We start from the raw sequence: 13,243 nt of genomic DNA, 5'->3' as shown, positions 1-13,243 counted from the left end.
GCTGGCAGTGTGCTGCTTTCCACCTCAGTTCAAGCTACTGCAAGTGATTTCCGCTAGCCCTGATGCCAAGGTATGTTTCCTGAAAATATCTGCTCTGGGTCAAGAACTGAGCTCCTGGCTTGACTTCCAGGGATGTTGAGCTGCCTTTTGAGTAGCCCATTTTTCCAGACTGCTGCTGATCATAGGAATGCGCTTTCTTTTTGCATGGAGACACTTCCATCTGTGCAGCTTGTCCTTTTGGTGATACTGTGTGGAGAGTAGTTAGGTACCTTCTGAAAGCTGTTCGTGATTCATAAGGTGTCAGAGCCTGTGTTTAAAATTTAATGCCAACGTACAAAAAGATTTTTCTTGTATCTGCTCAGTTAGCTGCTTTCCTTGTTAGCATTAAGTTGTCTCTGCTAGTTGTTTGCTTCAGGGAAATGTCTGCACTTTGAGGTTTCTTTTCCCATAGATAACTACAGTAGTGGCATTGATTTGCTTAGTAAGTGACTCAAAGACTTGGTCTGATGTCCCCACATGACTTCAGAGTTGCTGGCTGTGGGGTTGGACCAATATTCCCCATCTCCCTTCAGGAGATGAGAAAATACAAAATTAGGAGTAAGCTGGCTATTGCTGAGATGATGGTGATAGATGTGTGGAGCCTGCAGTGATGGGCAAGAAGCATGATTCTGTGGAAAACGTAAGAGAAGCAAGTGTATGGCTGTCATGGAGAAAAAAAGGCATGGAGGAGTGCTGATCACTTGGACTTTCATTTATTTCTAGGTAGAGAAGAACGTAAGCAGTACGAGTGGTTGCCACAGCTTTCTAAATGCAGGCTGACAGGCCACCAGCTCAGGGGATAGGAGCTGCTTGTTTGGGGAAGTCTTAAATCAGGTGTGAAAAGAGACGTCACATCAGGAGATTCCGCTTTCTGTCCCACGCACTTGAACCAAATAGTTCTTCTGTTTCCTTCCTAATCTGCAAATCAGATCAGGACACAGATTGGGATTACGATGACAGCATTTGTCCCAGCTGCTCAGAGAGGGTGACATAACCGGTAGCGTAAGGGTCATCTTTTTTTAATCTCTGTTTTTCAAAGAAGCAACTACTGTAGCAGTTACGAGAGCAGTTTTTAAGTTGTTTGTGGCAGCATCTGTCTGACTGAAGGTTGCTTTTGCTTTTGTACTGACGGCTACTTTCTTCCTTGCTGTATGCTCATTCCATGAGCTGCTCTCATCTTCCTTCTGTCTCTCTGTACTGGATTCTCACCTACAGGTACGGAATAACGAGCTGACTTGTAAGAAGCGAGGTTTTCAGTGGGCATGTTCCACCTGAGACATTGGTAGTCCTCCAGCAAGGCAAATGTCTCTGCTTGGTTTTGTGTTTGTGAGCCAAAATCAGAGAAAGTACTTAACTGTAAACTGGGTTTTTTTTTCTGCTATAATTTATTTTCCTAACAGTAATACATTTTTCATAGAATAATCTTTTATATTTTTAATAGAAGTGGCATGATATTCTTAGCAGTTTGAATTATTCTTGCACAACTGAACAAATCAGTGCAACAATACTTCTAGCTCAAAGTCATGACTTGGAGAAATTGGAAAAATGTGCACAGCCCTACTCCCTCTAATTTTCAAACCTGGTGATTATAATTCAAAATCACTGTCAACTCTTTAAGTATTGTACAGACGAAATTAGGAAGGAAGAGTGTGTGGGGAGAAGTGTTAGGCATAAGGAAGAGTGAGGCGCAAAAAATTGTTGATAGCTTTTCCTGACAGATGTTAAGTTAACTGGCAGTTGAAAAGCAACTAAATTTTTAGCCTTCATCTCCTTTTCCTTTAACATTGACTTTCTATTCAGAAGTAGCGCTATTACACACTGTGAAGAAGCTGTAGTCTTAAACATGTGTGGTCCAGAGGATCTGTAGGTGTCTGTCCCTCTGCTAAGAGTGCATTCAGAGCCTCTTGTAGAATGAGGACGTGTTTCTGTCTTCTTTGTGCGCCCCACAAGCAGCACGGCAGCGCTCAGCTCAGTCTGTGCCTGGGCTAGGGGTCAGGGCTATGCCCTCCAGCCTAGTGAAACTGGTTCACGAGTAGCCAGCAGCAGCTGGGTTTGCATGAGGCAAGTGGTGACCGTGCGCTCAGGAGCACCAGAAAATAGGTCAAGTGTGGGTTGCGTTTACATAGCGAGCACCAGCATTGCCTGCAAGCCTAAGCCTCTGCTCTTTGCAGACAAAGCTGTTTTAGGTAAACGGGAAGTTACTGTCTCCCCCAAAAGTTGTTAGCCTCCTGGAGGCTGTTTGTGGCTAGCAGCCTCAGAGGAGCGGCACAGCCTGCTGCTGGCTGCTCCCAGCACAGCGGCGTGGCAGCCAGCCGGCCTTTGGAAGCAGCTCAGAAAACAGCTTGTTAGAAGAACATGCCAAGGGGATATGCATGGGTGTAGGAAGACATGTGGAACTACAGAAGATCTATTAATTTTAGTCTTATTTTAGTTGCTTTTTGCTTTGCAAGGATTTGGTGTGGTCTGCTTGGCCTTGGCAGTGGCTGCTGTGGGTGATGCTGCCTGGGGGGCTAGTCATTGCCACTTTCTCTGTATTTTAGTTGGATTCACATCATTTCCTGCTGGAGAAAAGTCTTGCAGCTTGGCAAAGGAAAGTTTCCGATTCATAGGTGATGTCCTGTGAAGATCTCTGATAACCTGCCTGTCCAGATTTTTATTTTTTTCTTTTTTAAACTCAGGTCAGGTGTCAGGCAGAACACCATTAAGATGTAAGGTTTGTTAAAAACGAAAGATTGTAATGACTGGAAGATGATAACAGATCAGTGATAAAATGAGATCTATGTCAAGTGATGCAATAAGTGAAAGAGAAAAGAGGGGAAAAAAAGAAGGCTAGTTACCAAGGAATGGAAGTAATGGAAATCTAAATATTAGACAATTGAGTTGGGTAAAATGTGCATGATAAAGAAAGGGAAGGTGCAAGCTTCTGACTCTTAGAGCTCTGAATTTTTCATTTGCGCTGCTTGAATTTTGATGAGTCCTTCTACCATTAAAGCACTAATGAAATGCCTTATATTCTTATGTGCAGCTTGTGCTGTGTAAACATTGTAAGCATGACTCTCAGGTTGGTTATGTACTAGTTTTCATTTAATTTGTGTCCTAAATCATCAGAAAACCTCTAAGCAGCCAGAGGAAGCTATAGTTAATTAAGCTACAGATGGTGAGAACTAATGTGGCATTGACCTTTGTGAGGACTGCAAAATCTCCTTAGTCGTTCTCTGTAAAACGCTAGCTGAAATGAGTTCCTACTGATGCTGAAGAGATGTCCTTAATGCATCCAAACCAAATGTAGATTCTGTGGCCAAAGAAGGAGATCTCCCAAATAAACACTTGCAGTTTTTTAATGTACAGCGTGAGTTGAGACTTGGTCTTCAAGGCACCAATTTAAGGTTTTTTTTAATGACAAAAGCCACAGTTTTTCCACGACTGATTTTCCCGGAATACATATCATCAGTTCTCATCTTCACTGAAAAGGAAGCATTGTCAGCTGGTGGTGGACTTAGCATACCTTTCTATGAGCAGCGCACACAGTGTGATTGCGGGTGGAGATGGAAGTTGTACTTGAATGTACTCTTGAGTTTTTGTGTCATGCTCTGGGCTTTCGCTTCTCTATTCAACGAATTTGTTTCTGTCCTTCAAATTTATGAAGAGTGACTTCAACATGCATTTTAAAATGCTGAGGAAACATGTTGGTTTGATAGCACAAGGCTTGTTGGAAAGTTAGAGAGCTGTGGGAGCATTCCCACCACAGACATGCCCTACTAACCAAAAAGGAAGAGGAACTTGCAGTCATTTGAACCTTTCAGTAGGCACTTTGGGTGGCTTTTCAGGCAGTAAGCACGTTCTATTCATCCAAGGATGCCTGTCAGCATGTGAAACAGTATTTTGTTTGCGGGTAGGGCTTGAAGTAGAATTCTGTATGTGTTTGGATTTTATCTTCGTTTTCTCACTTTGAAATTCCAGATTGATCCACAACTGACAGGAATTTAGAAGCATCATTGTAAGTGATCTGTCTGCACTTGTTCACCTGGGGCTCTGAATTACGACTTACTTTTGTCTGAATAAGCCCTCTGAAAATGCTTCTCTGAACAAAGATTGCTCCTTCCTGGGAAGAGGTGGAGATGAGGTGTGCCTGGCTGGAGCAGTGTGGTGTCTAAACCTGGTGGTCTGGTTTCCACACACCACAAGAAAGAATAGGGATGCTCAGAAAAACAGTGGATCGCTTCTTTTTTTGGGAAAGGTTCATTCTTGATGCTTCTTAGAACTTGTAGAAGTCCAGCGCATGAGAATGACCATCTTAGGAGACACAGATCATGCTCAAGTATTGTTTGGATAATTAAGCAGAGTCCACTTTGCCTTAGTCTTGCCTTCCTTTGTCGGTGTGGTGGGAAGGAAAAATAGCAGCAAAGACATGTAAAACCTGGCATGGATTGGCACACATATGGTAGTCATGTTCCTTCATGTGACTGGCTCCCAGAAGGACAAGAAGGATTACTCCTGCCGTACCTCTGTGCTCCATAAGCCCTTTGCCTTCTTCCTGCTATTGCATGTAGTCATTCTTGAAACAGTATATAAAGAGCATCCTACAGTAGGTTTAAAAAAAGAAAATTGTAGGCCCATTTATTTGATTTGCATTTCATAAGGGTTTCAAACCAGCATTAGCATCCTTCTGGAGGATGTATTCTGAGACTTGTGGAAAAACTGGTTTGAGAGGGGGACTGTATTTATTTTTGTGAGTAAAACTCCTTTCAAATGAGGAACATGCTAGAGGAAAACCTTGTGAGGCAGTTAATTCTTTTGCAGGTTATTCTGTCAATTCTTCCAGTTCAGCCAAGAAGGAAAGGAAAACTTGAAAGCCTTAATTGCCAATGTTCAAATCAGTTGACAAGAGTTGTTTTTTTTTCTTGATCAACATACGTCCAGGTTAAGGAAAGAGTCTGGGTACTGCAGTCATCTGCTCATCCTCAGTGCTGAGGTAGGGAAGAGATTGCAGATATCAGCCTTCTGCTCATTGCCCTGTTTTTGTTTTTGCTGAAGTTTGTCATATGCAATAAACCAGTTTAGTTATGGCCATCACCATCCAGTTTAAAGACATTATGCAATGAATTTCCTGATTTCTAGATGTAAAAAAAACATCAATTGTGGCATACACTTTTTTCTATATAAGTAGGTAATAATTTTTTTTTGAGATTTCAGAAGCAATTCTTTAATTGTCTTGATATGGAGCTTCACTTGTCAGTTACAATTTTGCTTTGCCATTCTGATTTACATTGACCAGCATGTAAAACATGTTCACATCTAAAAGCAAAATACTTTCTTTAGCACAGTGATTGATGATGTGTTAAATGCGTATTTTGTGCGTGTGTGTGTTAACAAACCTTGGGTTCTCTTTGATACCCTCTACATAATCCCAGTGTTACCTGCGTGCAGTTCGTGTAATGGGTTTTTGATCACTGTTGTGCTTTTTTTTAGCTAATTCTTGACATGAGCTCACAGTTCTCCAAGAGTAAGGAAATAAACACAAAGTGAAGTTTGCAGTCTCCTTTTCTAGTTGTCCAGACAAAGCACTCAGTCAAAAATACCAGTCACTGGTGCCAGTGCATTGTGCATCAGATGAAGAGATGGAGCAAAAAAGGTTCAAATGTGTTGTCAGTGGGTTCACTGTTATCTTCAGTGTTAAGTTCAAAGAAAGCAATGATGGTTAGGAAGGAAATCTAAGGAAAAAAGGAGCAGCATCGTGTTGCTTTCAGAAACATGACAAATCAAACATTGTGTGTTTCAAGAAAAAGTGAAGATCAGAATCTTTGCAGAAAGAACTAATGGAATTAATGTTAGCATAACAAGCCCAGTTTCTGGGTGCCTAACTAATGTGTGCAGTCTTGAAATGAAGATAGCAGTGCCCTCAAGGGGATCGAAGGAGCTACTCAAGATGTACAAGATCTGTGTTAGCTGCATTTCTTTTGAGTCAACCAGACGTCAGTGTTGCAGTGCCTCAGTTGATTGCATAGGCCTAATGTTTGTGGATCGTTGAGGTACAACGTGGTACTGAGGAGCATGGTTTAGTGAGTAGCATTGGTGGTAGGTAAACGGTTGGACTAGATGATCTTAGAGGTCTTTTCCAGCCATAATGATTCTACGAAATTACTGGGACGGACATCTCCTGCAGCTGCTGTGAGAGAGTGCCTGGGCAGCAGGGTAGGGTGTCACTGTGTGGCTATAGCCGCAGGGTCGGTGGGGTCCCTGACAAATCATTCCATCCTTTCTGGATCCTGGTAGGGGATCAATCCAAAGATGGATTTGCAAATGAAAGTAGAGTGGATCACATCCATTTTGATTGCCTCAGGAGAGGAAGAATTTTGCTGCCCTGCTGTTCTTGAATAAATTCTGGCACAGCCCATCCTGCATCTCTGATAATATCAGCAGCGCTTTTGTCTGCTTGGTGATTTCAACCTGATGGCGAAGGTTGTGTTAGCTTCCCTTTCGCTTTTCCTTCCCTCCATGTCATGTGTGTTATAAAGATCACCTTGACCATTCCATTCGGATCTGTGACTGTATCCTTTTCAAGAGCACAAGGAAAGATTAAAATAATTTTCTCTAATAGCTGAAGCATCGCTGCGCTCTCCATTATGGAGCATGGCACATCTTCAGGTGTCAGGAAGTGAGTTTCGAATTTGAAATAGACGTCCTGTGATCGGTGAGTTAGCAGGAATAATCTCATTCAGATAAATAGAGCAAAATTGCTCGTGTCACTCAAGGGCCTGGCAGCAGAGCATGATTCTCTGAGTGTTGCTTGTATCTTCATATGCTGCGGCTGGAGCTCTTCATAATGAATTGTGAAACATCAAGGAACTTGTTGGAGATCAAGGAAAGAAATTACTTGATCTCAGCAGCAGCACTTACAAGGCACTTTACATTTTGTATGTTGAGAACCACTCTGATTTTAGCTGTCTGAAGTTCTCTCAGCACAAATGAGTGTTCCTGCAGCTTACGGATTTCCAAGGCCACCTTCTGCACGAGGAAACACCAAGCTGCACCACAGCTTTATTTCTCTACCGCAGCCTCGAAGGCAGAAATCGCAGATTTGCTCTGAAATACAGAGACATAGTCATTCAAAGGGTCCAGAGATGTGTGATGGTTTGAGCCATGCTTTCGGAGATATGAAACTGATGTGGGCCTGATTTTTCCTTGATACACGGACTGTGTTGCCAAATAGGACTTAATTACCAGATCTTGTCTTACACAAATAATGGAAAAGAATCTTTTCCAGAAGTGAGATGAAAATTATAGCATGCCTTATTTGAAATTGTCTAATTAACAAAGGCTTACCTAATGCAGGAACAGTAATGGTGTTTCTTTCTCTTGCTATATAGGTATCTCTTACGCGTTATGTTTGGGTTTTTGGTCTATGTTTATGCTCAATATGTCTATATTAAATTTGACAAATATGCAAAAGTGAGGGAAATTTTTTGATTTGTTTAATCACAGCTTAATTCTTTCCACATACCTGTAAACACTGCAGTCTTTATAGGCTAATTTTAGCTTGTAGTAAGACAGTATTTATGAAAGTGTGATCCTATTAATAGCTTACAAGTCTGGCCACATGCAGGCCCTGACATACAGTTTTCCTGTGAAATAACTTCTAACTGTGTTGCACTTCAAAGTTGTTTTTTTTTTTTTTTTTTCTCCTAAAGGTAACACAGGGATTTGTAGGGAATTGGTAAAGTTAGTTTCAAACTACTTAATATTGTACCCTAAGATATACTTAGGAAAGTAAACAGAAATGTTGCAAGTAAACATAACATATGGTTCTTTTTTTAATCTCTACTTTAGGACGACGTAGACAGTCTAAACCCAGTTCTCAGGGATAACCCGCAGTTACATGAGGAAGTAAAAGCCTGGGTAAAGGAACAAAAGGTTCAGGAGATTTTTATGCAAGGTAATTATTTGGGAAATTGTATTGTTTTTATTCTGTGTTAGCTAGCTTACGACCATTAGTTGTGTGGGGATCTTCCCATAGCGCTTGTGGTATAATGGAGGATATATTTGTAACTCGGTGTTTTGGAAAGTATTTGTTAAAAGAAGAAAACAAGACTGTGTAAGAAGTTGTGCATGACTTCTTCAGACTGTTCTTAACTTGTTTGATGTCTTAGTGTTTACAGCAAAAGCTGAATATCATTAGTCTGAAATGGAGGTGTTTTATAACATTGGTTGTGAAGTGTATGAAGGGCAACCACACTCTCTTCAGCCTGCCTGAAACTGAACTATATGCATTTGCAGTGTATTCATTAACTTCCTGCAGAACTGACAGCCAGATAGCTCTACAGAGGCATTTCTAGAAACGGGAAGCAGAAGCTAGCCTCTGTGGGTCTGGGCTGAAATCCCTGTCTCACGGCAATGCAGCTTTGGGGCAGAAATGCTTACGTGGTTGTTTTATAAATTAAGACTGGGAGGAGAGCAGCAAATAATCTGGTATTTTAAGAATGGGACTGAGATTTCCTTGCTGGCAGGTTTGGTAAACTAAGGGGAGAAATATGGTAAGTATAATACTGATGCTACAATACCAAAAAACAAACAAACAAACCCAGCCCCACAACTTCGTCTGTCCTTTTGTGTAGTTTTTAACTTGCTTCACTAGGACTGTTCTTACAGACCACAGAGAAAAGATGCTGAAGAAGCAATGCACGGAGTTGTGTAGATAGTAAATTGGTAGGTTAGTATTAGGCATTTTGGTTTTTATCTTAATACCACCAGATACAACATGAACTGATAGCCTGTTGATGAGATTTTCAGCCAAAACTGGACTGGGAGGTGATGTAGAATCAGATTAGAGCTCTATGAAAAGGAAACTAAAATCGAGCTTGCTTATTGTGTTTCACAAGAGTAACAAGAAAAACACATTAGAAAAGTCTCTGTGTACACAGGTACAGAGCCAGTAGTTGAGCAAAGCCCCAGCAACGTCAGAATAGTTGTATAGATGGAACTGCCAGTGCTTCATCCACAAAGCTCACATAGGTCCATCCCATCATTCTAGGAACTGTCTTTGTGTCATTCACACATATATATTATATAAATAAACTATTTATATCTATCTATATATAATATGCAATATTAATATATTATTATATTATTATTATTATATATTATTATATTATTATTATAATAATATATAATATGGATGCTTGGATGCATTGAGGGGCACCTGACCAGGAGCATTTTAGATGAAGAGATGAGACAAACAGTGGCATGCTTACAGAGTAGCCTCCCTTGCCTGCGCACACGTCAGTGGCTCAGGGAGAGCTCCGTGGCGGTTCTAGCTGCTGTCAGCTAGTCAAGTCACGTAATCCTTCCTTTCTCCTCCCCTCCATTTGCTTTTTCTTTGCCCTCTATATCACCGTTTTCCCTGTGGCTTGAGCAACATTTTCACTCCTGCTGTATCCAAACCCATCTGTTAAGGTTGCTGCCATCCTCTACACCATTTCTAGGATTCAGCCCTTTCCTCATTCTCTTGTGCTGAAGTCATCATCTAATACCTATTGCAGTTAAAACTTTTTCTGGGAAAACAGGAGAGCTGGAGAAGAATGTTGCAATCTGGTTCTGAATGCCTGGGAGGAAGCGTGCCAGTTTGAGGAAGGGTCATTTAGTCAGAACTGCTCTGATTACAACAAGAACTGAGACAAGGAAAAAGCTGTCCCAGGTGACCTGTTCTTTGGGTGGCAGTCAGAGCAGCGTGCTTAGTAGCTTTGGCCGGAAAGTAGTTTGTTCCTTGTTTGAAGCAAGCAACTGCCAAACTGCCAAACTTGGCTGCTGTGAAAGCTGTTGGGAAAAATAAAACCAGTTCACGGAACTTATTCAGTGAAGTGGCTTTGATTTTTAACAATTAAAATCTCAGATATATTTTTTTCCATATCAGGTTTATTATCACTGCAATCTCTGAGGCAGAATATATAGTAATTCTCTTGAAACACTGAGTGTGCCTCAGCACTGAAGATATTTCCTGATTGCGCTGCACATGCTGTTTTAACAGTGTGTAGCCGAGCATGATTCAGGCAGGGGCTGCAGACAAAGGCAGGCCTTTCCTGTAATGGCTGCTTGGGGCTGGGCCGGGCTGGAGCTGGGCCGTCTGGTGTCACATAACCGCAGCTTCATCTTTCACCTTCCTGGCACCCAGCAGCACAGAATAAACCACACTGTTTTTAAAGGTGGAGAAAGTCTATTTTGCAAGTAGATAGGATAAAAGCTGGATGAATGACAGAGACAGATGAGAGCAAGAAGTGTGAGGGAAGAAATTGGCACTGGGTCAGCGCAGAAGAATACGAGAGGAGCTGGAAGCTGTTGCAGAAGGGTGGATAGAGCTTGTAAACTGAGAAGACTGGGAAAGGATTTGGAAGCCAGTGATCGGGAATCATAAATGCTAAAATGAGGCAAGAAGCTGGGGAGAGAGGAGAGGCTGGATCTGGTTAAGCAAGAGACTGAGACTGGAAATCTTTGTGCAGTTAACAGTAGGATGGAAAAGAAGGAGAGGTGGAGTAGGAAAGTAGGATTGGAGAGTTGCACATAAAGACACTGGTAGAGCTGTGGGATGGCTGGGAAGGGCTTGAGACATGGAGAATGTGGTTGATGCAGGCAGAAGTGTGAGAGCTGGGCTCGAGGCATTTGGCGGGGGTATTTGGAGTAGGGTTTGGAGAGAAGCCATTGGGAAATGTGTCCCCATGGGAACCCAGTTCCAGTCTGGTCCAAGACCAGGAACGTGGGACATAAATTTTTAGATTTCTGCTCTTTTTCTGCCTCTGCATGTCTGTGTCAGGTAGTGACTGCCCTGGTGCTGCTGTGACCCTGGCTGTGCAGCTGGAAACATGCTCTGGGGATGAACTAACTCCATTGGCTCATGTGGTTCAGTGGGACTCAAGTTCGCAGCAGTGCAGTGAGTGAGGTGGATGTGGGCGAAAGAAGGGTGCCATTGCACGGTGTTCCTGTTTTCTCAGCTGTTTGGAAACCTAGATAAGGTTGTTCTCAGGTTCCAAAATTAAGCCCCTAGACCACTTGGGAATGTCTACATTTATATTGTTTTGTACATCTATTCATCTCTTAAATGAACACAGTGTTTCTTTTGCAGAGAGTATTTTGGACCCAGAAGTGTGAATATGGGTATTTTAGTAGAGAAAGCTGTCATCTGTCCTGTTTGTTGCAGACAATGAAGCTTGCTTAATGCCCTGGGCAGCAGCTAGAAAGACAGGGCAATCCTGTCTTCACCTGTGCTGCTGCAAAACGAGGCACTCTGAAGCGAATCATTTAAGTTAGGCTTTTCCCAGCTTGACACTGACTGGTTTTACTTCAGTTCCTGTCTGCCTGACTTAGGATTTGGTTGCGGAAGCAGTGAAAACCACAGCAAACTGAGCTTAGTGACAGCACTACTTGATCACGTGAAGTGCTATATAAAGACTAAGTGCCGTGGAAGTTAGAGTCCTGATAGTCAAGTGAGACATTGAACATGAATAAAACTGTTGAGCTTCAATTTCTGGGTCTTGAAATGAGGCATAAACTAAATGGTGTATCATGCCATTTTCCCCCCTCCCTCCCTGTGGGCTTTTGGGGATGGATTAAACTCATCTTTCCAGAAGGTCTGTGTGTGGGATTTCTTCACAGTTGCTGTATCTTGAAACAGGAGCAAAGTCTTCCTAGTGTGTGTATTTTTGAATGTTTTGTGGAGCCATAGCTGGGCTTGGATCACTCAGCTGCCTTTTGACTGTTGTAATAGAGAGAAACTCTGTGGTCACTTATGGGAAGGACTTGGCAGATGCAGAGCCTAAACACCAAGATCTAAATCGTTTTGCCAGCAAAGCATCTGGGCATGTGACTAGCCTATTAAATAGCTTCTGTATAACCTGCTGCTGCCGCTTTCTAGCCTTTCAGATTACTTTTCTGTGGTTGCTATTTGTAGGCAGGAATTTTCCCATCATTTGTCATTAAGGTTGCAGAAAGATTTAGTTAGATAACAAAATTGTATGTTGAAAATGTTGGCATTAAAACGTACCATTTGTATTTCAACATGTCTTCCTGAATGAAAGTGAAATCCACGCAGTGCCGTGCTGGAATTGCTGGTAGCTTGCTGTCCATGCCATTCACATCACACGTTTGCTATGAAGCTTAAAAAACAAGGAAAACCTGTTAATACATTTTTTCGCTGATTTCCTCAATGGCTTTTTTATTTCTTCTCTTTCTGAAGGTCCATATTCCTTAAATGGTTATAGGGTGAGAGTGTACAGACAGGATTCTGCCACCCAGTGGTTTACTGGGATCATTACTCATCATGATCTCTTCACCCGCACTATGGTTGTTATGAATGACCAGGTGAGTTGGACTCTGTGATGTTGGAAAACAATCTTTGAATAAACTGCACATTGCGAGCTTTTCCATTTTTTTTACGGTACTCTGAAAAGCACTAAGCAGTTCACTTCCATCAGAGCAAGTCATTTACTTCCTCTGCTGAAAATTCAGGCTGACTCTGCATTGGACTGCCCATTCATGCATTCTTCAAGCTGAACATTTGCGCAATTATATGATTAATTCCATCCCTGCAGTTTTGCTTTTCTTCTGTTGTCGCTGTTTGACTAGCTAAGTCTTTGAAGTGACGTGATCCAGTTCTAAGAACTGGTCTTCCCTGTCCGCTCTCTTGAGAGTTTCTTCTCTATACACTGAAATCTTTTAGTGCTCCAGTAACAATTAGTTCTTTTAAGCAATTGAAATATCCACTTTCCACAATTTATTGAATAAAGCCTTTGTTGCAGCCTAATTTATATTTACTGTGGCAGGTTTTAGTTGTGTTCCTGAAGCTGACATTACAAACAGAATTAATGGTGTTTTTAGTGGCAGTAATGAATTGTGTTTCAGGAGACCAGAGCAGTGATTCAACATTAATATAGCAAATGACCCATCTGCTTTGAAATGACTGACTAAATCATATGTGACAATACAAATTTAAGACTAGTCTAGTGCTCAAGTCTGTTCTTTCCCTTCATTTGCTCTAATGATTTTCCCCAAATATTAATCTTTTCACTTTGCAGCACATTGGTTAAAGATCTGTTGAGCATTTCTTTCTTTTTGAAATATTATCTCTCACTAGCAAGAGTTCTTCCCTCTAGTTGTTCTCCTTCTTTTCCTTCAGAAGTTTTACTTCTGTTGGAAGCAGTATGGCAATGTGTTTCTGCAG

General features: G+C 41.7%; 1 protein-coding gene across 6 annotated transcripts in view; it reads left to right on the top strand.

Annotated features, from left to right (window-relative positions):
• JMJD1C (jumonji domain containing 1C) overlaps positions 1 to 13,243 on the top strand; it is a 147,952-nt gene that overhangs the window by 102,777 nt on the left and 31,932 nt on the right. For 3 of the 6 annotated variants that reach the window (XM_021399569.1, XM_021399570.1, XM_021399571.1), the window contains 2 exons: positions 7,867 to 7,972; positions 12,260 to 12,384. In XM_021399569.1, the coding sequence (XP_021255244.1) occupies positions 7,966 to 7,972; positions 12,260 to 12,384 (132 nt within the window). In that variant the 5' untranslated portion in view covers positions 7,867 to 7,965. The remainder of the gene's footprint in view (positions 1 to 7,866; positions 7,973 to 12,259; positions 12,385 to 13,243) is intronic. The other 3 variants (XM_021399572.1, XM_021399573.1, XM_021399574.1) reach the window with 1 other exon arrangement.

The sequence above is a fragment of the Numida meleagris genome, chromosome 5, assembly GCF_002078875.1.
Source record: "Numida meleagris isolate 19003 breed g44 Domestic line chromosome 5, NumMel1.0, whole genome shotgun sequence".
NCBI lineage: Eukaryota > Metazoa > Chordata > Aves > Galliformes > Numididae > Numida > Numida meleagris.
The sequence above is the reverse complement of the archived record's forward strand: the minus strand, read 5'-3'. Positions and strand labels throughout refer to the sequence as shown.